We start from the raw sequence: 27,936 nt of genomic DNA on the forward strand, positions 1-27,936 counted from the left end.
AGGGCTGAAGGCTCCTTCAGTTTAACGCTGGGCTCCAAACGCAAACCCAGCCTCCCAAAATTTAGTGGGCAGAGAAATGAACATGCCCCCTTCACCTCTGTCTACTGAAATAAAGAAATATTTAAAAAAAAACATCTTTCCAGCCAAACAAAATCCATATGCAAGTTTTCTCTGGCACCGTGGTTTGTGATCTTGGGAACATGTCACCAATTTTTTTTTTTTTAATATTTAAATAGCAAACAGACTTTATGTGGCATTTACTCTTCCAAGCACTCACTAATGTATTTAGAGTGCCAGCACCCTAAGAGGCACCCCTGATTTACAGAAGAGGAAACTGAGGCACAGAGAAGCTAAGCCCTTCACCTAAGGTGCTCAGCTATTAAGTAGAGGGAGCAGGATTTGAACCCAGGCAACTGGGAACCAGAGCCTGCGCCCTAAACCGCTGGGATCCCGTCTCCTGTACGTGGAGGAAAGAGGTCACTCCATTGGTCCTAACAATTTCAGAAACTCGAAAACAAGCCCCCCGTCCATCAGCTTACTTTGGGTTCGTCCTTTCCCCTTTTTCTTGCAGAGTTTCAAGAAGTTCCTCTCCAGACAGGACCAATTGGGCTTTTTTCTTTTCATGATCGAAAGACACCAACATGTACTCCACCTATTGAGAATAAAGGAGAGCAAAATGAACGTTCCTCCATCCAGATCTGTGCTAGATGCGACCTTCAGGAGAGAGAGAGAAGCAGGGAGGTTGGGAAGGGTCACAGGGGGCCGGCTCTTGTATGACGTGAAAGAGAGAGCAGCCGACAGTGGTCTGGGAGGAGGACCCAAGCTTGCACTCGAGTCCGTCTTCTCCTGTTTTGTGAAGGTTGTGAACCACTCTTTCTGGTTAAAACTAGACACACGGCGTTCATAAGTAAGTGAAAAGATTGGAGCTGGATGGTTCAGGGGAACACGTGAAAGCGCCCTTTGCACAAGGTCCCAGACCTGTGCCTCGAGGCAGCCGGCTCTCCAGAGTTACCGCGTTGGGCTTATCATAAAAGAGGCATGCAACAATGCACCCATTATTGGCCTTATCCTCCTGACATTCCGCATGTAAATCCAGATCCCAGCCTTAAAAACAAACCAGTCGGGAAGCCCAGCAGCAGGCCTGGGGCAGGGGTGGGGCTGGTCTGCTCCCCTTGGGGGGTGGGGGGGCTCTAGCCTGTGCCTAATTCACAGGGACCTGCTGCCCCAGCCTTGCAAGGTGCCTGAGTCAGACATCCCTATCAGAGAAATGGTCCCATTCAAGAGACTGTTTGGCCCTTCAGCTAAAAAATACAAAAGGGAAAAAATGTTAGTAATCATAGGGAAACAGCCTGACAGGCTTAAATGACAACAAAAAAATAAACTTTAAATTAACTTTTATTAGTTGCTGTTATGGACTGAATGAGTGTCATGCACCCCCAATCATATGTTGAAGCCCTTCAACCTGATGTGACTGCATTTAGAAGTGAGGCCTTGTTGGGGTGGGGGTGTACCTAGGTCAGGAAGAGTGGGGCCTTTGTGATGGGACTTGTGACCTTCTAAGAATTGATGAGGAAGACGGGTTCTCTCCCCCATGCGAGGATAAAAGCGAGAAGGTGGCCGACCACAAGCTGGGAAGAGGGCCCTCACCCAGAACCAAAACTATTCGCATTTTTGACCTCGGACTGTCTGACCTACAGAACTGTGAGAAATAAATGTCTGTTGCTTAAGCCACCCAGGCTGTGGTATCTGTTACAGCAGCCTGAACGGATCGAGACAGCTGTCTTACTGATGAGTTCAAGTCCCTACTCTTGCTTCTCTATTACGAATTTTTTTAGTTCCAAAAAAATTAGTAAGAGGGCTTGATTTACATACATGAACCAGAAATGTGAGATCTGCACCTGTACAATAACTCAATGTTCAAATGCCGGGAAGCTGCAGGCTGCAGAATCTGGAATTGCTCTCAACATTTACAAGTTTTCAGGTAACACCTACAGATTCGGGACTCCTGAAAAGCTAAAACCTGATGGAACAGGACTTAGTTAGGTCTCAGGGGGGATATATGAAAATATCCTAAGTATGAGAAATAACTTTACCTTTAAACAAGCACAATGAGAAGTGGCCTGCTAGGAACCTCTGGATCCTCATCTTACTCACCACGCACCATAGGCACGATCACCCACTTCGCAGATGGACAAAGAGGCTCAGAGGGGCTGAGTGGACCGCCCGGGGCAGCGAGTGTCAGCAGCTGCCTGAACCCGGGCCTGCCTGGTCTCAAAGGACCACAGAGGATTTCAATCTTGGATAAGGATGGGGATAAGCTTTCCAAAAGAATTGTTGTAAGCTGTGAGGCAGGGAAAGGTTCTAACACTGGCTGCAAATCTCTCAGACTGGATTATACCTCCACTTTACGAAGGAGGCCTGACGTTACATCATAGAAGCGGAGCTCACACAGTTCCAGGTAGAGATCTAAACTGATGGGTTGGCTTGCCTCTTTAGGCCCAGCTCAGATTGCCGTTGCTCTGTGCTGCATTCTGAGCCCCCCACTGTCCCTGCCGCCACCCCGCCCCCCTCCCTGGCCCCGGGTAGAAGGAATCCTCCTCCTTCGATCACTGGTTCCAACACATCTGCCTTGCACCATCTGTTGGGGTGAAGTTATCTTCTTAACGAGATAACATGTTTCTTCCGGAAACAGAGATGAAGAGATACTCCCCTGTTGACTGGGTTCCTACTGTCTGTCTATTCATCAAAATGAGCAAGAACTTTGGTACTAATTTATACAACCTATATCGCAATTACTTTTGTTAGTTTCCTGGTTTTGAAATCAGTGAAATCCTCAGTTTTCAGAATCACGCTTGGCCCAGAAGTTTAAAACTTGGGTAGGGCAAGAGAACAGAAAGCTCAAACTCGGTTTGAGTTTTAAATATCAGCCAAATGGGTGACATTTAAAATGCTAACAAACCAAACCCTCCTTAATTAACAAATAATCACCCATGATCTCATTAAGCAAGTGAAACAGAAAAACAGAATATTTACAAGAGGAAGAGAAACTTTTGGATAAAATTGACTTATTTTGGGGATAAAATCTAAGTTCAGTTAGAAGGCCTAGAATTCTCTGAACATTTTATAAACTCAAATTTAAGGCTTTCTGAATTATCCCCTACAACCTCCTCCATTTTTCTGCATTAGGGCTCAAAAAGCTTCTTTAGCCTCTCAGCTTTTTGTTAACTTATTTACCCCTTCCTCCAAACCAATATATGTATGTTTATCTCCAATTCTAGTTCATACAAGCCCTCAAATAAACAACTCGTTCTTTAGGAGCCAAGTTAGCACTGTAAGGGAGTTTGGTTCAGTTAACAAAAGTGACACATTAGAAGAAGAATGCTTTCCCAATAGAAAATACCTAAAGCCACAGGGAGTTAATTATTTCTGGATTTTTGTCCCCAACCTAAACTTCCTATTTTCATACAAAAGATGAGAGAAAAAAGACAAAATCACAGGGAAAACAAAACAGAATATCGCAGCCCTTCTGTATACAACATGATTCTAAGGACTGGCCTCTGCCTCCTAACTTCAAATCGCATCTCCGCTGGCGTGGTGCAGGGTCTCCCTGCGTGCACGGCACGCAACATGGCTCTAAGAGCAGACACCCAAGGAGCATTATGAATGGGTAGAGAGCGACAACGACGAATTCAAATCTGCATGATTAGCATATCATTTGGAAGGAGCAAAAATAGCCATCTGTTCTCTGAACAGATTACAACTCCCTGCAAATAATTTAAGGCACTACTATTTGGTGTCCATCAGCTGTCTCTTTAAATGTAAGGAGAACAGGACCAACAGAAATGCCCAATTAGTTTTTGAGATATTCTACTCAAAATGTGCACTACATCTTCTACAAATAAAATTAAAATCCTTTAAATTTCTATTGTTAAAAGACTGAATGTCATCCCACCAGGATAAAAGTCACTAATATTTCTGAGCTGCTGAATCAAAGACAAAGGCACATTCAAAAGACTATTACGCGGTTTACTAATGATAGAGGGTTGCCAGGAAGGACCTGGACACGGTAGCCTTCCAGCCATTCAACGCAGGTCTGCACAAGAGGGAGGTGCCATGTGTTCACCTGAAATTAGACCAATAAAAACAAAGAACTTTAATTGAGGGTGATGTAAGTCAACGCTGAACACAGACAGTGAAATGCTTGTGGCATTAAAGCTCAAGTTAACAGTACTGTTAACGTAATATTAAAATGCTGACATTTTTAGAATTCAAGTCATTAAATGGCACTAACTAGTTTAAAATTAAAATGTTCTTTTTTTTTTTTTTTTAAAGGCATTCTGATACTCTACCATGAAGGTAAGGGTTTCAGGAAGCTCAGAATTTGAGGAAAGCCTAGACATTTTATAAAATATTAAGTTTTAAATTTCTGCTTCCCAGAGATGAAAACAGTGCTTGATTCGGAATCTATAAGACTCAGAATCAGCTATAGGCAATTCCCTATTTAGGAGACAGTACTTTGAGAAAGTTCCTCTGTCAATTTCTGTGTACAATAGAAAACAGGAATTTTCAAATCTCTTTGAAACAAAGTTATACAAAGGTCCCTGGGCCACCACTCTAAGTGTCTAACCGATCATGTGCCTGACGTCTGAAGAGAGGGACCCCGTCACCACATCCTCGGGGACAACGAGGCCCTAACTGCTTCCCAGGCACTGGGAGGAGGACTCCACTGCTATACACCTGCTCCCAGGAGGTCCGGCCGAGGAGGGCAGGGTGGGGGGAGCTTAGCCCAGGGGTGGCCTGCAGCCACCTTACTGACAGCCACAATTCAGGATTCAGGGCCAGCTCATCCTCTTCACCTGCCCAGGCAGGGAGTACTCTTGACTCCTACTGGAACCACCTGTTGTTTCTAAGAAACCTGGTTTTCTCCTTACACTGATCTACTGAACAAGCCCGAAGCCGTCCTGTGATCAGGCTCTAAGCAGCCGATGACCGCTGAGTGCCGAAACGCAGCGTGCTGCAGCCCCCACTGCAAGTTCTCTGACTCAAGTCCTATCTTCGGCAAGTGCTGGGAGCAATGCAGCCGCAGAGCCAGGCGGATGACTCCTGCTCTCAAGCTCAAGTGGGGCCTGAAATGACCGTCAATAACCCAAGGGAGCTAAACGGTCTGGGCAGGAGCTCAGGACGACCATCAGCGCTGGGCCTGTGTTAACAGGAGGTCCGGTCCCGCCTGAGGGATAAGAAGCCTTCCTGGGGCAAGGGGTTGGCCAGGCAAAGGAGGGGGTCCTCACAAATACAGCCCCCACCCGACGACTACCCCGACTGCAGTGTAATCTCCTGGCTGGCTGCCCAGAGACACAGATAAACTGAGCACATCCCCCAGGGTACCATGTCCCATAGCCCCACCTCTAGATCATAAACTGCTTTAAAGCGAGAGACCCTGTCTTCTGCCCAGAAGATGGTTCCCTCACACAGCAAATATTAATGACCAATGTTTCTGAGCACTTTCAACCATCCAGCTGGATGGCACCCATTTCCATATCGAGCATGATACCCAAGCTTGAAGCACCCAAGGACGTGCCAGGCACGGTGATGCAACTTGGTTTCAGAACAGCGAAGACCTGGGCAACGAGACCCGAACAGCTGTGCTTGGAACAGTGGATGGGCTTGAGGTGACCGCCACAAGTCCAGGAACCATCTGTAAATGGTGATATTTTAGACTGTAACTGTAGAGATGTTCTTTTAAAAACTGCTCTATTTTCCCCAAAAGGAAATGTTTTAGTAGCTCACTCTAAAGTTACATCAGGGAACTATACTCAGTATTTTGTGATAACCTCTAAGGGAAAAGAATCTGAAAAAAAACATAAACACATATGTATGTTAGTGTATGTCTATACATATATGTGTGTATATATATGTACATATAACTGAACCACTCTGTTGTACACCCGAAACACGACATTGTAAATCAACTATACTTCAATAGAAAAAAAAAAGAAGAAACACACAGGCCAAAAATAAATAAAGTTACATCCAACTCTTAGAATATCTGTTATATTTTGACTTCTTCCCTACTATGAAATGCCGTTTCATACCACGGAATGACAGAGCGTGCACACCAGGGAAGTTTACACAAAATAAAGTGACCTTGGCCTGGTCTTCCGCTGGCGTGTCTTAGACCTGGACTTTAGCTAACAAAGCAAGAGGCTCTCTATTTATAATACGTTAATCTCAAATATAACAGCATAAAATGACGAATTTCCCATATGATTAAGTCAAGTTACTTCCTTGAATCACTACCAAAACAAATTCTTCCCAGACCAAGATTAAGATATGAGGCCTTGGTGAAAAACTTGTAAGATTCAGGACGAGCAGGGAAAACTGTGATGGATCTCAGAAAGGGGGACAAGACCTTTCAGTAAAGGGGGAAAAATTTTTAAAAAGCCATCCTCTTCTTTATTGGAGACACTAGGCAGGTGTGACTTCTTGGATTTGAAATTAAATAAAAATTTCAGTTCCCAAGTTCCTAACTGGATATTGCAAACAATTACTGCAGCAAGTGGTACTGGACAGCACTGGACTTAAACTTGAGAGAACCCACCTCCCAGAATTATATCTGGACACACTTACTGATGCACTGCTGCTGGTTCAAAGGGAATCCTGCATGCAGATTGGCTCTTTCCTGTCCTACAAATGGTGTGAGACCTCTACCTTCTGGCCTCTGAACTAACACTGGCCGATTTTTTTTTTTTTAACCATGCCACTACATGTCAGGCATATGGTTCTAATCTTCTGATGGTTGGATGGCATCACTGACTCAATGGATAGGAGTTTGAGCAAACTCTGGGAGATGGTGAAGGACAGGGAAGCCTGGCGTGCTGCAGTCCACGGGGCGCAAAGAGTCAGACACGACTGAGCGACTGAACAACAAATGAAGGCCAGACTAAGGCACTCCTACCTAATTTCTGAACCAAACCGGCAGAACCCAACTGGTCTGCTCTTACCAATTAAACTCAGAAAAGACAGCACATTGTGTGAAGTTATCAAAGGGGATGTTTGCTGCGGCCACCAACATCGGTACTCTGCAACTTAGAAACCTAAGCCAGAAGACACTTCCTCCTAAAGAAACAATATTGTAAATATAAATAGTTCTCGTGTGCTGGGCTTAGTCGCTCAGTTGTGTCCGACTCCCCCATGAACAGAGTAGCCCGCCAGGCTCCTCTATGGGGATTCTCCAGGCAAGAATACTAGAGTGGGTTGCTATGCCCTCCTCCAGGGGATCTTCCCAACCCGGGGATCAAACCCAGGTCTCCTGCGTTGCAGGCAGATTGTTTACGGCCTGAGCCACCAGGAAAGCACACAAGTAGTTCTTATTTATCTCAAAACACCTGCAGACTAGAACCTTCCCGATTCTGCGGATAAGTAAGTGCCTTGGCTCTTTCCCGAGAACGGGGTCCTGGTCACCAAGTGGCTGACGAGAGAGGGTGCCGTGGACCGCATGCTCTGCAGGGCACAGCTGGGGAGAGGGCAGAGAGGGAAAACTGACGGATCTCATCAAGGGGACGACACCTTTCAGTAAAGGGCAAAAAACACACCATCCTCTCCCTTACTGTAGACAGCAGGCACGTGTGACTTCTTGGATTTAAGGGGTGAGGGCCCCTGGAGGAAGCCCACGAGGTGCAGGAGAGCTCGGAGCTTCGGGAGGGCGGGCTCTGGGCTCCAGGCGAGAGAGGGACAAAGCAAGCTGGCCGCTCTGCGCGTGCTTAGCGGTGAACTTGGCCCCAGTTCAGGGACCACTGTGGAGACAGGAGAAATTCGGGGGTTTCGTTCTCAGGAACTGATGGTAGGTTAACCCACCCGACAAAGGAAGGGGCGATGCTTTCTAAGGAGACTGAGAGCTGGTGCTGAAACAGGACGTCCAGCTCCGAAGTCACTGCTGTGTTCAGAGGGCCCCCTGAGCCCCCAGGATTCCAGACCCAAGTCGAATGTCCTTCCATCTCAGGAGGGTCTCTCATAACCGTGTCTCACAGAGGTGGTGCCTGGATGCTGTGGCAGGTCCCACCAGCAGCCCTGACCTGCTGAAGACGGGGTCTGGGGGACGGAGATGCTCCAACCCAAGCCCCTTCCCACCAAGCCTGGAATTCACGGGCAAAGGTTACAATCCCAGATACATCAGAGCTCCTGACTTGGGGTGCTGATGCTGGCCTGCTGCCTTGGCCTAACTATCAGGTGAGGTCAGCCTGATCCCCAGAGAGGCTCATCTGTCTCTGCGCTTTTCCCAGGGCTGGACTGCCAGCAGAAGATTGGCTGAGAAGGCTGTAGCCACATCACTAAACCTGTTAACATCTGCCCTGCGGACAGAGAAACTGACTGCACATTCTCCACGCTTCGGACCTGGAAGCACACTGGCGTTTCACCGGGAGGGAGTCTCGGCCGTCTGGGAACCAAAGGCACGCACAGCCGCTCTCGGGCTGGAGACCCTCGCCAAAACAGCCCCGCCCCACTGCTTCCCCTTCCACCTCTAGCCTCGGCTCGGAGCCTCATTTAAGTCTGAGTGAGGGCTGTATATTTTTTCTTGTATAAAACAAGGATAACACCTACCTCAGGGGGTCACTAGTGAGGATTATAAAGAATAGTGCCTGTCAAGCGCCTAACGCGGAAGCGAGTGCACGCATCCTGCTGTGTTAATCTGTGTTACTGGGGATTACTTTCCAAGGGCTCTCACATACTGAGGCAGAATGGTGTCTTGCAAGTGTTCTTAGGGGGCCGGGATGGCCTGTAATCAACATTACCAAAAAGTCTTGAAACAGCAGAGTATCACGAGTATTTCACCCTAATGCTGCTTCCTGTGGCATTTATTTTGGGTACTTGGGGTCTCAGTAAAAGGAAAGCCTTCTGGCACAACACCCACTAGCACTGTGAAAGCCAGCTCGGATCAAGTCACGCCCCTCCCGACCACTGCCAAGGTCTGAAACTCAGGGGGAGGCAGCATCACGCCACGTGGCCGCCCTGCTGCTCCAGCCCACCCCTCCTCTCCAGTCCCGCCCCCCAGGCCACACCACGGTGACCGCTGGCCTTGATGCTCCTTCTGGCAACCAACCACTTCAGGGCCTGGACGGCACCTCTGCTATCTGCTTGGAAAGCTCTGGCTGCAGGCCTTCAGGAAGCTGGCTCCAGTCGGGCTCTGGTCAAGGACCCACTCTTCAGAGGACCCTTGGCTGACCCCCAACACCAGGACCCCTCTTGGCCCCACGTCCAAGGGCGCCACGCACACTTGGGCCTGGTGAAGTTGTGAAAGGTGGTTACCCTGGCCAAAGCAGTCACAATTTCCCCTCTCTCCTCACAAATATTACAATCATGGACATTCAGACATTGTTTTAATCTCTGGAAAATACGGAAAAAACCCAGCGTGTCCCTTCCAAATCCAAACTACTCTTTCTGTAGTTACACTCTTCCAGAAATTCTCACAGTATAGGATCATCTCTTTTTCTTTTCCTCTCAAAGGCAAGACACTGCATACTCTGTAATTGCCAGGAAGGGAGTTTCTTTTCAAATGCATTGTCTTGCTACCCAAGGCTCACCCTTTCTAGCACATGATCTCTTAAATTGTACGCATACATCAGTGGAAATCTTTCTAAAGCTGATTACGACTTCTTGTCCCACAACAGGAAGACACTGGACATACTGCCATTTATTAAGGCTTCAGACTCCGGGCAATTTCATTTCTTTAACGAGAGTGGTAACAGAGCAAGGACCTGGGAGGCAGGCACCAGCTACCGCGCATAGATCTGCTTCTCCAAACTGCTCTTGGCATTGGCCTCTCACTTCTGCTTCAGCTGGCTTTTGGTAGTTCATCCTGAGTGGAGGAAGGAGATGACCAGCATGCAGGAATAGTGTATAAAGTGGGTGATCTCTGGGTTAGGGTTCGGGACAGGCTTCCAGGAGTAAAGTGCACGCCCTCTGTGCTGCATACTTGCTTCCTAGCTGTGGCTGTTTGCATTCTGGGGCCAGCAGTTCCTGACCCCCGGGTCGTTCTCACCCAGCCAGAGTGGCCCTGGGCCGAGGCAGCACTGCAGGCAGCGCTGGATGGTGTGCCTTCCAAGCGCCCAACTTGTGTAAACACGTGAGCACTTGAGCGGGAAATGAGGGGCGTGCTCCCAAATAACCTCTCAGGTTGCTCTGAGGCTTCCAGGGCTCAGCATAGTCTTTTAAACAAAAACCTTTTTTAACTGAAAAAAAATGTAAACGTTCGCGGAGGCTCTGGCCTCTGGGGTTTGTTTTAAAACCCTGCTTCTTCAGCACGCAGTGCAGAAAGAAGTTAACTGAATCCACAGGACCGAAAAATGGGCCTGGGGCGTGGGAGACAAGACAGTGGGTTTGTGTGAACACTGATGTAATTAGGAACATCTGGTTTGGGGGTTCGTTTTGTAATCTTATTGTGGAAATAAGTTTAATTACTAAATCCTGACCGTAGCAGACACACACATCTAAAGACACTGAGAGCTCTCCAAACAGCGTCCAGCTCAACAGAGCCACGGCTATAGGAACTCTCCAAAAACACACCGACACAGATAGCCAACCTTTCTGGATGCCTATAGAAGGTGTGTTCTTTTGGCTGGACGTCTAATGCTTATGATTCCTTAATTTCTCAAGCAAATCTGAGAAACTCAGCCTTTAAGAGGCGGCGATTCAGGGTCATCGTTCTAAATTACTCAATCCTTTATGATCAGTTTCAGTATACAGTCCCTTTGGCTACTAAGTTCAGTGACTAAAATGCATACGCTTTCCGAGCTCAATTCTATTTCTTTCTGAGATTTCAAGATTTCAAGGACCCTACAAGCTGTGAAAACACGCATGGGCTTTGTGCCATTTATCTTGGCAGGAAACCAATTCTTGCTCTTTTCCCAAGTTCTTAATATGTTCAGGATCGGTTGCTGCCAAAGCCTCTAGTCCCTGCCTAACCGGTCAATTCGGGCTCACTTTCGTTCCCATCCCCAGACTCCCTTGAAAGCCTGCCACCCTCCCCGCCCCCAGGGTGACCCACCGCCCCCGCTGTCATTCTCGGGGTCCCACACACGCCCAGGTGTTTCGTGGGGGTCTGCGGGGCTCAGGGGTGCTGGCCAGGCTTCCTCTCTGGGTCAGGCACCTCGCCCTCCTCAGTTCTAGCCCTGTCTGCAGGCCTGCGGCCGCCCTACCACCCACATGGCCAGCCCAGACGGTGCTCCGGCTTCCTCTGCACGTCTACCCAGTGTCTCTGCTGCACCAGCACGGGGCTCCTTCACCTGGAGAGCCCCAACCCAGAGGGCACAAGCAGCTCCCCAGGAGCCAGCCCCCGGCCCTCACTCCAGGTTACGCTCTCTCCCCTCCCCCAGTGACGAGGCGCCCTCTGCAGTGGAAGCTCCAGGCCTCCAGTTACCTTCCCAGGCAATGTTCCCACCTGCTCCGAAGGGACCTGGGCTTCCCTGGTGGCTCAGCTGGTAAAGAATCCACCTGCAATGCGGGAGACCCGGGTTCGATCCCTGGGCTGGGAAGATCCCCTGGAGAAGGGAAAGTGTTCTGGCCTGGAGAGTTCCACGGACTGTATAGTCCATGGGGTCGCAAAGAGTTGGACAGGACTGAGCGATTTCACTTCACTTCTGAAGGGACCCAGGATTCGTCTCCCTGCACCACCATCCCTAGACTGACATTCCTAATGTCCGGCGCTACCGCAATGCGTGGCCCATCACAGAGGCCCTCCCACAGCCTCAGCCTCTACCCTCGCCCTGTGCCCTGCTCTGGCCCCACGCCATGGCAGAGACCCTCGCTTCAGGAGCTCCACAGGGACACGTCTGGACATGCGCCTCCCTGGCCCCCTCCATCCGAGATCCTCCCAGAAGGCCCCCCATCCCGCCCCCATCTCTAAGCCTCCCAGGACTTGCAGGTAGAGAGCAAACTTCTCCCTCCTCCCTGTGCCCCCACTGCCCCCCGCCAGCACGCCACTGGAGCTCTTCCAGGGCAGAGCGCGCCTCCCTTTCCTCGGTTTCTCTCTTCAAGCCCATGACTGACCACGGGAAGTCCGTAATAAACAGCAGTCACTTGACAAATGCATAAAAGTCATCCATCACGGAAATAAAGCCATAGTGTTTTGCCACACGTAAGTGAAGCTGAAGTCTTAGCTTATCTGAAAGAAACATTCTGCAATATCATCTTGCTTTTTTAAATAGAACCATTGTGAAGCTCAAAGAGGTTTATGTAGGAAATTAAAAGTTTCTAGAAACCTAATATCAATGGGTTTGTAGTTAGATTACTTTTTCCAGTAGCCAGTAAAACATGTTCTCTTTGAAAAATGCTAAAGCCCAAAAAGGTAACAGGATAACGAAATGAAATGGATTCTACCATCTCCTGATTTTCGTAAGTTATGTGGAGTTTTTTTCTGAAACAGTTAAATATCTGAAAAGACACAGTTGATTGTAGGGCTTCCCTGGTGGCTCAGTGGTAAAGAATCTGCCCGCCAATGCAGGGGACACGCGTTAGATCCCTGGGCTGGGGAGACCCCACAGGCCACACAGCAGCTCAGCCTGCACACGACTAAGCCTGCGCTCTAGCGCCCAGGAGCCACAACTACCGGGCCCACGTGCGGCAACTGCTTAAGCCCTTGTGCCCAGGAGTCTGTGCTCTGTGACAAGAGAAGCCCCCCACCGCAACTCAAGAGGAGCCCAGTGGCCTGAGGGCTTTCTCCAGTTTTGGAGAGCGGGGGCTCCTTGCCAGCTGTGGTGCACAGGCCCTGGTGGGGGCTTCTCTTGCCGCGGAGCACAGGCTCCCGGGCCCGCCGGCTTCAGCGACCGCAGCGCGTGCTGTGGAGCACAGGCTTAGGAGTTGTGGCGCACGGGCTTGGCTGCTCCGCGCATGCGGGGTCTTCCCAGACCAGGGAACGAACTCGTGTCTCCTGCACTGGTGGGCGGATTCTTTACCACTGAGCCACCAGGGAAGCCCAATAAGTTATTTAAAAAACAAAAAAACAAAAAAATTGTAGGGGCTTCCCTGGAGGCACAGTGGCCTGCTTCCAATGCGGGGGCACAGGTTCGATCCCTGGTCAGGGAACTAAGAACCCACAAGGCATGCAGTGCGACCAGAAGGTTTTTGTTTTTCTGAATTGTATGTGTTGCACTCAGACGCTTCAGTCGTGTCTGACTCTTTGTGACCCTATGGACCACGGCCCGCCAGGCTCCTCTGTCCATGGGATTCTCCAGGCAAGGATACTAAAGTGGGTTGTCATGCCCTCCTCCTTTGGATTGTATATATACACACATACATATATATACACACAAGTAAGCACACAATTCAAAACCAAATGATAGAAGTTTTTGATTAGTCTTACAGATGAGGGAATTGTGGTCCTGACGCTCTGTACCAAAGATCACACAACTATTTGGAAGAAGACTTGAGCTGTGCTCCCACCCTGAAGTTAGCCCATTCTTACACACGTATGCAAACTTCAAAATAATTGTGTTTTAACCAAATATGAACAGTGATACTAAGTAATGAACATTACAGCATTAAGGCAAAGAAAATCCTGACTAAACATTTGGCTAAATCTATGTTGCTGGAGACGGAAGCACGAGGGCTAGCTCTTGGACAAAGTTTACAGACAAAGGAGAGCAAAGCTGAAGGAAAAACAAAAAAGGTGTAGCAAAGACTTCCACCTCCGATCAAGATGGAGTAACAGTGATCAATGTTACCCTCCCACATGGAACAACAGCAACAAAAAGAGAGGGAAAATATATGAAAGGATTTTCAAGACACTGAACTTTAGAAAAAAAGGGCAGAGATACCTGTGATACAAGGAAAACGTGTGAGTGAGTGAGACCGACGAATGCCCCAGCTTCCGTCCTGCAGAGAGGCATTAGACCCTGGGCAGGGAGGTGAGGCAGAGCCTGTTGGGGAAGGCAGCTCCCTGAACTGAAGGCAGAGAGCTGACGGTCTGAGCGAAGCAAGTCAACTAGGAGGTCACAGGACCAAAGAGAGCTGCGCAAATAACCCCGGAGGTCTGCAGGGGGTGCGCGTTATGGACTCGGCGCTGACCCGGCCTGCACGTGAGGCGAGCACCCACAGTTGGGACAGGGTGCCTTCCCACCAGCCAGAACAGAGTGACTCCTAGCTCAGCCCACTGCAGCAAGGCCTCCCGAAGGCCTTGCCCCAGCAGAAGGGAATAACGAGCCCCACGCTGAGACTTCTCGGCCCAACAAATTGTAAAAGAGAGACCTGAAAGGATTAAATGTGCATAGTCACTCACAGTTGTGTCCGACTCTTTGCGTCTCTTTGGACTGTAGCCCATTGGACTCCTCTGTCCATTGGATTTTTCAGGCAAGAATACTGGAGTGGGTTGCCATTTCCTTCTCCAGAAGATCTTCTTGACCCAGGATTGAACTTGCGTCTCCTGCATTGCATGTGGATTCTCTACTGGTTGAGCTATCAAACCATCTCCAAATAATGATATTTCAGAACAAAGCTTTTAGGAAAATACAAATATCAAGCACCCAAGAAGGATCCAAAGATTATCTGTCATGCAAAGAAGCAGAGGAATCTACTGAAAATAAAGAGGGAGAAAAAAAAAAATCAATTGAATCTTACCTTAAATGACAAAGATAGAATTAGCAAAAACATTAAAACAGTTACTAGAACTGTACGCTGTATGTTAAAAAAACAGTTTTACCAAGGTTGCGGGATACAATATAAATACATGAAATCCATTTTATTTTAATATATTAGCAACAAACAATCAGAAATTGTAACTTAAAGAGTAATGCAATTTACAATAAAAAATATGAAACTGATAAATCTGACAAAAGACACGAAAACTACAGTTTTCAGTTGTCCACTGAAAACTACAAAACAAGTTGAGAGAAAAACAAAGACGTGGAGAGATGTCCCCAGGTTGGAAGCATCATTGTTAAGATGTCAGTTCTCCCCAAATGATCTATAAATTTGATGCAACCACAGACAAAATCCGAGCAGGGTTTGTTTTGGGTAGGAACTGCCAAGCTGTGCTAAAATTCATGTGGAAATTCAAAGAATCTAAAAAGATCAAAACAAGATGAAAAAGAGCAAAGTTGGAGAGTTAACAGTACTTGGTCTCAAAACTTATTATAAATTGTAGCAATAAAAAAGAGTGTGGTATTGACATAAAGAATAGATCAATGAACAGTGCACAGAGTCCAGAAATGAAACCACACATGCACAGGCAACTGACAGTGAAAGAACCTTCAGCAACGGAGAAAGGATTTTTCAACAGGCGGTGCCAGAGCACTGCGCAGAAGCAACCAAACTCCGAAATCCACACCCGGCATCATATACAAAAATTAACTCCAAAAGGGTCATAGGCCTACATGTAAAACCAGCGAAAGGTTTCCTTGATACCAGACCAAAAACATGATCCTTTAAAAAAAAAAAAAAGACAAATTAGATTTCATCAAAACCAACAACTTCTGTTCCTCAAAAGACACAATTAAGAGAATGAAAATAGACTGGGAACACAAATGTGCAAAGCATGTATCTGATATAACTCCTACATCCAGAATACGAACAGCTCTCAAAATGCAGTAATAAGAAAACAACTCAAACAAATTATTTCAACACACTTCACCAAAAAAAAAAAAAAAAAAAAAAAAACATACACAGATGGCAAACAGGCACATGGAAAAGTACTCAACATCAGCAGTCTTAGAGAAATGCAAATAAAAAATACAATAAAATACCACCATACATCAATTAGAATGGCTAAAATTAAAGAGACTAATATTAAATGTTGACAAGGATGTGGATGAGCTGGAACTAGCATATTCTGATGATGGGAATGCAAAACGGTACAATCACTCTGGAAAAGTTTGGTAGTTTCCTTCAAGAGTTAACGTACATCACTCCTACAGAATAAACAAGATAGATGAAGGCATGAGTCCATACAAAGACTTGAACCTTTGCTTTCATGGTTTTGTTTGTAATAGCTAAAAACTGGATACAATTCAAACAGTGAAAAGATAAACAAATTATCATGTATACATAACAGCGGAATACTACTCAGGAATGAAAAGGAATCAATCACTGATACATCCAACAACACAAATGAGTCTCAGAACAAAAGCCAGACCAAAAAGTATGTGCTGTGTGATTTCCTAGATATAAAACTAGGAAATGCAAATTGAGCTATGGTGACAGAAAGCAGGTCAGCGGTTGCCTAAAGAAGTGAGGGACAGAAAGCGAGTTATGAAGAGACACAAGGATGTTTCTGGAGATGATGCATCTTCATTATGTTGACTATGGGGGCTGTTTCATAGGTGTATGTGTATATATATACTTTATATATACATATATCAAGACTTAGTAAATTTTACAGTCTAAATATGTGCAGCTTATGTCAACTATATCTAAATAATGCTGTTAAAACACACCTAACTTGGTCAAATGTATAAACAGAGAATATGAATAAGCAAGCTCATTAGGATAATGGTCTATCCAGTTAATGCAACAGCAGTAATGCCCCATATAACAACATGCTCAAATGCCTCGGGCGTCGAAATAAACATTCAGAAACACAAATTCTGTGTGAGAGGCTCAAATAATATTCTGCCATCTTTTCTTAAGATATGGAGTCTTACACTGAACTTTACTGAGGTTTCTCCTTCAAAATGAAGCTACCCACAGAGTTCTTGTAAGTACATTTGCTAACACCACTTCTAGACATTTCTGAAGTGGCACCACTAGAAATGGTATCCTGGACATTCCTCTTCATGGAGAGGAATTCAACAGGGATACGATGGGGTGTTAGTAACTCATTCAGAAGTCTGGAAACACCCTCGAGGTGAGCCGGGTGTACAGAAGGAATAAATCTTTCCTTCCATTGTGTTTTCCTTGCGCCTTTAAGGTACAGCAAAGCTTCTATGTATCCAAAGACCCCTGCATTCCAATCCTGCGGTTCACTGCATGGACACCACCAGTAGGCACAGAACCTCTCACCGTCTCACCTTTATTACACTGCTCGCTGGCCTGGAATGACTTCCCTTTTCTTTATCTAGATAGGGCAGCTTCCCAATGACGTGCTGAAGCAGCAGAATCACCTGAGGGGTTGTGAGTCTCACATGTCTGCAAAGGGCACAAGGGAACTTCTGGAGGGCATCAAAGTGTTATATACAATATATATGTTTCATATTTTAAATTTTGACTGTGGTAGCAGATATCTGGCTATATACACTTCTTAAAAGTCACTGAGCTCTACATTTAAAATGGGTGTGTGTTATTATATGTAAATTATAACTTAATGAAACTGGTTTAAAAAGAAAGCCCACATAAAACTATACAACACAAAATGAACAAGGGGAAAAAAATCCCAAAGTGAGACGGACACCAGAGGAGGTACCCAAACTCAATTCCTAACATACAAGAAATTGACCCTTGAACCAGGAGGGGGTCAGAAATGCTGACTCTCCCCATAGCCTGACATCTGATGTTAACTTTATGTTCTGGATCACGTAGTTCGTATTTACTGGAAAAAAAAAATTATCCATGTATAAAGTGGACCGGTGCAGCTCAAATCCACCTCAAAACCTCAGCTGTACACACAGGGTCAGTGATCTGGTTCTCTAATCTTCAAAAATGAACCTCTTGGTTGAAAAAGGTAATTATAGGGGGGAAAAAAAATCACCAGAAGGCTCCAAGCATGTTTCACTCTTTTCCCTGGATTTCATCACTGAGCTTTAGAATGTCAGTAAATGCTGTTAATGCCCATGATGATAGTAAGAGAGGGAAAGATACAGCAACTGCGCTTCATGTGCAAAGAACACACGATGACTGATGGACTCCGCATGACTCTCAGAGGAATTTGTGTTCAAAACCATATTCTAAGAAGTCAGCGTCAAATAATGCATTTAAAAAATACAATTTAAATTCTGAAATGCAGTTCAGAAATACAATAAACCATGACTGTTTATGGAACACCATTATATGTGAATGGCACATTTCAGTTAAAAACCCACAAAAATGGAATGCCTCATTCCCCAAAGACCATGGCTATTTAAGTGAGACATTTTAAATGAGATATCTTGGATATTTAAACATTTCCAAGTACATAACTTAAGCTACCATTTATGAGTCTTACTTAAAAGACTAGGTACTGACTTGTAAGCCATTTCACCAACATTATCTCATTTAATCTTACTAACTCTAAGGAAGGTATTACTCTCTCCGTTTTATAGATGACAAAACTGAGGTTAAGAGAGGTTAAGTGACTTGCCCAAAGCAACACAGAACCTTCAATCAGATTCAAATGACTATGCTTTTGTCCATTCCAGACTTATAATTCAGGATGTTACTTTTGCTATAAAATCATAAGCTTATTAACAAGCTATGCATTTTCTAATTAGTCATGTAAGCATCCTCAACCTACACAGTAATTTGAAGTTCAATGAGTGATATGCCAGCCCTTTATAAATCCATCTCATGGTTTTATGCATAATACCAATGCACTCATAAATATTAAAGATGTATTTTCCTCTTAAAAGTTCACATGCACTTATATCTGCTAATTAGAGGACAACTGACCTTTCCTTTGAAAGTCACTATAATACTGGGTCAAAAAAAAAAACACACTCAGAAAAACGTATGTTTCCTTTAAAACGTTTTTCTGATACCTTTCTAACCAGCAGAGTTTGAAGAAATTTGATGAAATCTCATACATTGTAAATAATCCAAAACCTGGTATAATGTGTTTAAGAAAGGTACCTGGAGTCAGACAGATTTCAATTCCGATAATGCCTGTGCCACCAAGTAGCTGAAAAGGCTGGCAGGTAGCTGACGCTAGAGGGATATTGGAGTCGTGTTTACTGCAGCATGCGCAGCTTTTATAAACTTCCTACGTTTGTCTTTTAACGTGCATACTCCAAGTTATAAACAAAATCTGTACCTAAACGTTGTGTGTGGGCTGGGGAGAGAGAAGTGCTTTTTTTTTTTTTTTTTTTGGCATAAAAGAAGGCTTGATAGACATCAGGGCCCCCAGGAACACCCATCTCAACTTCCCCAGACCCCCATCCTGGGCCTACATGAAGTATCTTCTCTGTACCTGGTAGTTAGAACTTTGATTCCCCCCAGACAGCAAGATCACTGGTGGCTGGGGTTGGGACCTACCACTTTCAAGGCGAAACCTGCACCTGTAAACTGACCTGGGAATCTGCCCGTTTCTAGGGTTCTCACGGGAAAATAATTCTGAGCTCCAAAAAGCCAGCACACACATTTGCACGATACAACCCCTTTCGCCAGCCTTCTCTCTCTTCAATCAGCAGTCTAAAGATGAGCTATGCCCAGGGGGATTTCAAAGAGAAGCAACTCTCTCTTGTTCCAAAGGAGAAAACTGAGGCTCATGACCACATAGGCCGTTGGCAGGCCTTGGAATACAACACCAGGGCAGCTCCAAGTACAAGTTCTTCCTGATAACCACCCCCAAACACTGCCCTAGCACCAGGGATTTCCAAGACGGCAGGCTCTCCTTCCAGCCATGGGCTTAGGCTCCTTTTTTCTTTTTTTTAATCCAAGTCCATGGTCCTGTAAGCACAACACCAAAACCTCTAGGAAGAGCAGAATTTGGTATCACACCAACACAGCCCAACCTATCATGTCCCGAACACCCCTCTCTGTCTGGTGGGGCCAACCTGCATCTCCGGGGCCACAGTCCCCACCACACCCTTCCCCACTTTTATCTGCCCGGCCTGATTCCCGGTTGTTGCCTAGGCTTCTGCATACAGACAAGCTCCCCTGTGGGCTGACCCTGCCTGCAGACGTCCCTCAGTAGTTGTGACAGGGAGCTCCCAAGTGCAAGGATCAGTGCTAACAGGGTTAACTTCCGTCCTGCTCTCAGTACCCCACCTCACAGAGAGGTCTGCCATGATCAGTGTGGGACCCTGACCTCCCAACTCCTTTAGCTGCAACCACAGTAATACTTTACTGCAACACAGGCACGCAACATACCAACCCCCACACACTCAAATTATTCAGGTTTGACATAATATCCTTGCTATGTATGGTAAACTGATACTCTCCAACCTACTCCTCATTTTTTACAGTCTTGGAGAGACAAAAATCTAGCGGAGGAGGAAAGACCATAAAATACACACAATAAATAAATGAAAATACAGTCATCCCTCAGTATCCATGAGGGGCTGGTTCCAGGACCCACCAGACACCACAATCCACAGATGCTCAAGGTCCATAGTTAGCCTTCCATTCAGCATCTGTGGATTCAACCAACCTCGAATCGGGTCATGTATCCTTTTCGACACAAAAATCTCTTATAAAAAAAAATCAGATTCCTAAAATCCTCTAAGTTTATTTCTCAACCTACTAATGGATCATGAGCTCCAGTTTGAAAAATAATTTTCGGTAACATAACAGTGATTACCTTTATATAATGCCAGAGGTACACAAACACGCAAATACTTAGGTATGAGATCCCGCACCCCCCCGCCCCCTCCCACCCGGCAACCCTCAAGTCACATCTTCTCTCTGCCCGAAGATGCAGAGGTACCACAAAGGAGAATCAGCATTTGGATGCCCCGGGTCAAGGAGAGAAGAGAGGACGGACCTGGGGCAGACTAAGGTGTCAGTCAAGTGCCATTCCAGGAGGAGGAAGAGTGAGGCTTTTCTCTTCCTCACCTGGGAAGTCTACACACTCTCAAGTCTTCCCCTTAGGTCAGGCTGCCCATTTCCCAACTGGACTGTCAGCGCTGGCAGGCAGGAATTTCTTTGTGAAAATCCTACACTCTACCAAGACATGACTGAAGCACGATTTAAAGTAATAATAAATGGTCAGTGGGTTATTTCTTAAATCTAAGATAACTTTCCTAATTTGTGGATTCTGTTAAACAGTAAACTCTTCATTGCTAAGGACACTGGTTTGTTAGCGGGGAAAAAGGAAGGGGAGATGTGGGAGGGAAAAAAAATCTAGAGGGAACACAAGAAAAGATCATAAATACATACAATACACAAATGCATGAAATGTCAGATGCTGTTAAAAACAAAACCAAGGAGCTTTAGACTAAAACTGAAGAATTATCACCAAATACATACTGTACCCCTCTTCTGTCCAATAAAGTATGGCAAACCATATAGTAGAAATATAAGTTACAAGTCAAGTTACTTTTCTAGCTTACAAGAGCATAATTCCTTCAACTACTATGAGAGACAGAGGCATTTTCCGATCATAGAAAAACTAACTTTTTGTAAGGAGACAGATCTGGCACTGGTGTAGCAGCACCCTGACACTTAGGTCAAGACTGAGAACACTGCTGAGACGATAAATAATTTACACCTGAGCAAGCCATGGAGCGTAAAACACGAACAGATGGACCTTTTGAGAAGTCACTTGATTCAAATTGTATATACAAGCGATTCTTAAAAACAGGAAGAAAAGGCAGGCACAAAAAGCTTTGGCAGAAAAGACTCTTAACAGGAGGCAGTGCTTTCCAGATCCTTCCAATAAATAATGGTTCAACATTGAGAATCTAGAGGCATTTCACCTGGAAGCCCACACATGGGGAAGCACGGATTCGGAAAGCTTACAGGCTAAATTTGAGCCATGGAAAGGCACTAACAAATCCTAATTTTGAAGCTCTCCGAGTTTCCATAATTTGTTTTAATTTACACCTATAAAGTTGTGGTCGAGGGTTGGTTGATGAGAAGCTGGAGGCTTAAAAGGTACCTAGATGAGGTGGGGAGGAAATGAAATCCTTTAGACCTGATCCCGAAAAGCAACCGGCCTTCTGAAACCAACCTAGTCCCCTTCACGTTAGTGGCATTCTGAGACGGGACGGGGACAGTGGATCAGCAGGCGGCGGCGGCAGACACCCCAGCCTGAAAACTCCTTCAGGCACACGGTGTCACACTCTGGCACGCTCACGCCTTCCCAGAGCCCGCTCCGCGTTTGCTGAATGGAGAGGAACCCCAAATGAATGAATGGGAGAGAGACGTCTGGCCAGAGGCTCTGAGCAGGCAGGGCCTGGACAGCGCCGGGCGCCCGCGGGCGCGGGGGGACCCTCGAGGCAGCGCGGCGCAGGGCGCGGACCGAGGGGGCCGGGGCCGGGGCCTCGCCGAACAAAGGGGCGCGGGGCGGCGGGGGGCCGGGCACTCACCTCATCGCCCCACTTGAGCACGTCCTTTTGTCGGTCCTTGACGGCGTGGTAGATGTGCAGGAACTGGAGGATCCCGTGCCGCCGCACGTGGTCGGCGTGGCGCTGGGTCTCCTCCCAGCTCAGCGGCGAGCCCTGGGACAGCAGCCCCATGGCCGCCCCCTCTCTCCGCCCTCGGGGCCGGCGGCGGCCGCTCCGGGCTCGGGGCGCGCGGCGCGGGCCGGACGCTCAGCTGCCCGCAGAAGGCGGCGGCGGCACAGCCCCGGGGTGGGGTTGGGGGGCGCCCTCGGGCCCCAGCCGGCAGAGGGAGGGTCCGGTCCCCTCTGGCTCCCAGGCGCGGGGTCCTCGCCGCCCCGGGGACCGATCCAGGGATCGGGCGCACAGCACGGGCGGGGGCCCCGAGGCCGGGCTGGCTGGCTGGCCCTCTCCGCCCGACCCCTCGCCCGCTCTGGCTCCCGCACCGCTCCTGCTTCGAGGCGGCGGCGGCGGCTGGCGCTTCTCTTTGCCGGTGTCGTGCACTAGCTCCTTCCTACTTGTGACCAAAACCTGCGCCGCCGAGCATGCCCAGTGCTCCCGTCCGCTGGCCGGCCGCTCCCGTGCGCGAGAGGCCGCTCCGGATTTTATAGGCTGCGGAAGGGGCGGGGAAAGGGGCGGGGCCGGAGAGGGGCGGGGCCGAGCCCCCGCGGAGACTCGGGGGCCCGGGGTAGGCGTGCAGAGGCGTGGTTAGGGCGGAGTCCAGGGGGAGCTTCCGCGGAGGCCGCAGTCCTCCTGGCTTTAGGCAAATGATCTCTGTGAAATTCCTTTTTCTGTAATCCGAAAAGAGAAACTGAGTTGGGGAAGAAAGTTGATTATCCGAGCTGATGAAGAATCCACCAGATTATTTTTTAGGTGAGAAAGGCCTCACAGTTATAAAAACAGGGTGAGAGCATTATGGTGTGGCAAGAAAATTTGTCTATAGGCTTTAAGACGTGAACATACTAAGTATTTGTATAGTCTCTAACTATTTGATGACATAGGTTCTTTGGATGGCACAGACACCATTCATCGCAACCACAGGGTTGCAAGTCACCCATCAAGCGATTAAAACGACGATCCTGTGAGCTTACCATGGAGGTGGAAGATATTAGGAACTTCTGGAGTTGGCCCTATCTTGGAGGGAAAGAGAAGGAACGAGGTACCTCGCCACCAAATAATTGTTCAGATAATGTGTTAACAGAGAGATGAGATGACAGATGAGGCTAAAAGTGACAGCAGCTAAATCATACACATATTGAGATCAGAAAGTATGTACTTACTGTGCCAGCTTCCCTTACACCACAGCTAACATTTAGTGAGCACTGTGTGGATCACAACAAACTGTGGGAAAGTCTTCAAGAGATGGGACTACCAAACCACCTGACCTACCTCCTGAGAAATCTGTATGCAGGTCAAGAAGCAACAGTTAGAACTGAACCTGAAACAATAGACTGGTTCCACATTGGGAAGGGGGTACGTCAAGGCTGTATATTGTCACCCTGCTTATTTAACTTATATGCTGAGTACATCATGAGAAATGCTGGACTCGATGAAGCACTAGCTGGAATCAAGATTGCTGGGAGAAATATCAATAACCTCAGATATGCAGACGACATCACCCTTATGGTAGAAAGTGAAGAAGAACTAAAGAACCTCTTGATGAAAGTGAAAGAGGAGAGTGAAAAAGTTGGCTTAAAGCTCAACACTCAGAAAACTGAGAGCATGGCATCTGGTCCCATCACTTCATGGCAAATAGATGGGGAAACAATGGAAACAGAGACTTTATTTTTGGGGACTCCAGAATCACTGCAGATGGTGACTGCAGCCATGAAATTAAAAGATGCTTGCTTATTGCAAGAAAAGTTATGAGCAACCTAGACATCATATTAAAAAGCAGAGACATTACTTTGCCAACAAAGATCTGCCTAGTCAAAGCTATGGTTTTTCCAGTAGTCATGTATGGATGTGAGAGTGGACTACAAGAAAGCTGAGCGCCAAAGAATTGATGCTTTTGAACTGTGGTGTTGAAGACTCTTGAGAGTCCCTTGGACTGCAAGGAGATCCAACCAGTCCATCCTAAAGGAAATCAGTTCTGAATATTCATTGGAAGGACTGATGCTGAAGCTGAAACTCCAATACTTTGGTCACCTGATGCAAAGAACTGGCTCATCTGAAAAGACCCTGATGCTGGGAAAGACTCAAGGTGGGAGGAGAAGGGGATGACAGAGGATGAGATGGTTGGATGGCGTCAAGGACTCAATGGACATGAGTTTGAGTAAACTTTGGGGAGTTGGTGATGGCAGGGAGGCCTGGCATGCTGTAGTCCATAGGGTCGCAAAGAGTCGGACATGACTGAGCAACTGAACTGAACTGAACTGAAGTTACTGATTGCCAAATGGATAAATGATCATAGGGGTCTCTTCTCCCCACCCTTCATATTGGACTTGCCCATCTCAGAGTCTGGGGACATGGATACCCAAGGTCTGGCTGTAATGTCCACAGGGATGTGTGTGTGTGTGTGTGTGTGTGGAGTGTGAGTGGGGATGTGAGGCTATTTGAAGCTCAGAAGATAATGTTTCAATCATCTGTTTCAACAGCTGGTTTAAAAATCAAGCCTCATTCTACTTTGCCCATAGCCCAATCTTCCTTGTGCTCTCCCCACCAATCACAAGATCTGTGTGGTTCTGACTTTCTGTTGTTTTTCTCTGGTTGGAATTCTCCACTTGACACAATCCTATTCTTTCGTTGGGTCCTAGTTACTCTTCTCTGTATTTTGGTTGCGTTTGTACATATCACTGTTTCTACATTATGATAGAATCGCCACGCTAGATAGTGACTTCCTCTGGGATAGAGTTGCTTCAGGCCTCTTGTATCTTTAGCTCTAAAAAAGTGCTTGGTGTAACTGGAAGGAAGGTGGTCTGGGGTTGGGGAGGAAGGGATAGTGTTGGTCACTGTTTCACATCCAAGCCAGGCATCCAAAGGATCATTTTGTAATTCTTATAATCTCATCTCACATATGCATACCCTGGCATTGTTCAGTACAATAGCCATTAGCCACATGTGGCTGAGCACTTGAAATGTGGCTAATTGGAAAAACTGAATTTTACTTTGATTTTAATCCACTAAAATAGAAATTTTTAAACTGATGTCCTATGTGGCTACTGGAAGACTTCTAAGTAAATTTGGAACAGATTGGGAGTGTGAAATCCACTTTTTCATCTGTTAATTTTGTGAACTCTAAATACAGAGCAAGTATTTCCAAAGAAAATTTAGTGGACTGGAGATGGCTTGTGAGGGTAAGACACATACCAGATTCAAGGTGACACACACAAAGAACGTAAATATCTCATTAGTGATTTTATTTTGATTACATGTTGCAACAGTAATATTTTCAATATATTACTTAAATTAATTGTCCTCCAGGATGCCTTGTAAAGGCCAAGGGAAGCCATATTTAACGACATTCATTCTCCTCTATTAGTATTTTGCATTTTTTGGTTTACTTCTCGAGTTTGTTTCGTAGATTGCACCACGGTTGGCTTTCGACTTCTGGGAGTGAGTTCTCAGCAGCGGACAGCCCCACACAGAACGTTCAGGGCTTTAACGATGGCTGGGACGAAAAGAAGGCGCTTGTAGCCTGCAGAATCAGCCTTCTCCAAAGGCGGATTCTGGGTCAGTTCTGCAGAAGAGAGCAAGACCCACTGGGCCAGAACCCGGTGACTCTATGGACACCGCATCCGGCCCTGCTGGGGCCGGGTCCAGCGGCAAGCCGCGCCCCCAGGGCCGCGCGGAAAACCCGGGCGCCGGAGCCCGGCGCGGCGCGGCGGCGCTCTGCGCAGGCTCCGAGGGCCGGCGGGTCGCGCGGGGAGGCGGCGCGGGCGCTGCACGCCGCGCCGTTGTTGTGGTCCGGCCCCCGGCACGTGACCGCGGCCCGCCCCCGCGCCCGGCACCGCCTCCCCGTGACTCAGCACTTCATGCCGGCTCGGTCCCCGGGGTCAACCCGGGAGAGGCTGCGCGGGGTCGGAGAGTGCTCCGCCGCTCCCGCCCCGGAGGCGGCGGTGGCCGCGGGTGTAGCCGCTACCCTTGCAGTCTCTTCGGTTTTCCGGCCTCCGGGCAAAGAGAAGAAATATATAGTGTTTCCCTGGAGCCAGATCGCTCTGGGTTTCCCCTGAGTCAGCAGCTCCGCGGAGAACCCGCAGCTGGCCTTGCCTGAGGCGATGACGGAAGCAGAGGGCCGTGCTTAGGGGTCTCTAAGCCTCAAGTCGTTTGCAGGTGACCTGTCCAGTCCTTACTGCTCCGTTTGGCCTGAGCATCTGCTAGATGGTCTCTTGGGTGGTGTCATTTCAGCTCAGTCCAGTCGCTCAGTCGTGTCGAACTCTTTGCGACCCCATGGACTGCAGCAGGCCAGGCCTCCCTGTCCATCACCAGTTCCCGGAGCTTGCTCAGACTCGTGTCCATCGAGTCGGTGATGTCATCCAACCATCTCATCCTCTGTCGTCAATACCTTACTCTTTATGCCTGCTTTCTACCAAGCTCTTTGAGCTGGAAGTCTATGGAACAGCCGGCCCTGGTTGTTTCCTTGTTCTTGGATGAGGCTTCAGAGATCCAGTGAACAGGTCGTTGCTATGCAGAGTTGAACTGCAGTGTGAATTTCAAAACCTGTGCACTTCCTGCTGCATCTCGAATCCTGCCTGAAGCTGAGGGCCTCTTTCCGCGGGACTCTTCTTGGGTCTTGATACCACCACAGCCTTCCTGTTCCGACACACCTCTCCCCCAAAGACCTGGTCTGCCAGTGAGGGGCTTAAGATTTTCTTCCTTTTTACTTAATTATTGGTAGAAAATAAACACACAGTGCTATTTCTTAACTTCAGCATACATGATGCAAATGATGTGGAAAGGATTTTTTCCCTGCAACTGCATGGTGTTAAGAATTTGAATTGATTATAGTGAAGAAGGCCCCGGAGCCTTAAGATAGAAGAACAATAGCCAACAGAAGCTACCCGGCTTCAGATCTAAGCAAAGCTGTGTCATCGTCAGGGACCACCCCCTCCTCACTCTTCACCTGTTTCAGTGAGAATCTGGAGGAAATGTGGTTTCCTTTCCAACCTAAACAGCTCGGGTGTCAGTAGTACTAAATTAGTTGTTTGAAGAAGGTGCAGAGCTTTTCATATTGTGTAGTATTTCTAACACAGGATGCTGAGATACACAATTGTTATTTTAAGAAAAAAAACTTTTAACTTGGTTTTTAAAAGCCAACCCCTAGTTTATATGGATTAATATATATATATATATATATATAAAAACATGTTCTTTTTCATGTAGGGTTACAAAAGATCTGCTCAGTAAAGGGAAGGCCTTTATTAAGCTGGGAAAGCATGGGTGTGTAAAGAAGGTGGGTAGGAGTTAGCAGGGGTGAGGTTAAAGATGTGGGAGTGAGAAGCTGAAACCATTGACCACAGATCGGAACTTGAACCCATGTGCTGGGACTCAAACCCAGCCAAAACTCGTGGTACCTGGTTTTAGGACCGAATGAAGCTCAGGTTCTTGATGTCTCATCGCAGAAAGAATTCAGCGAGAGACAAAGTGATAGGTAAGAAGTGGATTTATTCAGATTCAGAGAGAAGCAGACTCCACAGAGTGTGGGCCATCACAGAGGGTGTGTGCGGCTGTGAAATGTGGCGTGGTTGGTTTTTACAGGCTGGGTAATTTCATATGCTAATGAGTGGGAGAACTACTCCAGCTATTTTTGGGAGGGGGCAGAGATTTCCAGGATTTGGGC

General features: G+C 47.2%; 1 protein-coding gene across 3 annotated transcripts in view; it reads right to left on the reverse strand.

The window, feature by feature from the left end:
• GCLC (glutamate-cysteine ligase catalytic subunit) overlaps positions 1 to 22,726 on the reverse strand; it is a 40,038-nt gene extending 17,312 nt beyond the window's left edge. For all 3 annotated transcript variants that reach the window (XM_070456670.1, XM_070456669.1, XM_070456668.1), the window contains exons 1-2: positions 22,146 to 22,726; positions 540 to 652 (exon numbers count right to left, since the gene is read on the reverse strand). In XM_070456670.1, coding sequence (XP_070312771.1) covers positions 540 to 652; positions 22,146 to 22,295 — 263 coding nt within the window. In that variant the 5' untranslated portion in view covers positions 22,296 to 22,726. The remainder of the gene's footprint in view (positions 1 to 539; positions 653 to 22,145) is intronic.
• Between the last annotated feature and the right edge of the window lie 5,210 nt (positions 22,727 to 27,936).

The sequence above is a fragment of the Odocoileus virginianus genome, chromosome 27, assembly GCF_023699985.2.
Source record: "Odocoileus virginianus isolate 20LAN1187 ecotype Illinois chromosome 27, Ovbor_1.2, whole genome shotgun sequence".
In the NCBI taxonomy this organism is placed as follows: domain Eukaryota; kingdom Metazoa; phylum Chordata; class Mammalia; order Artiodactyla; family Cervidae; genus Odocoileus; species Odocoileus virginianus.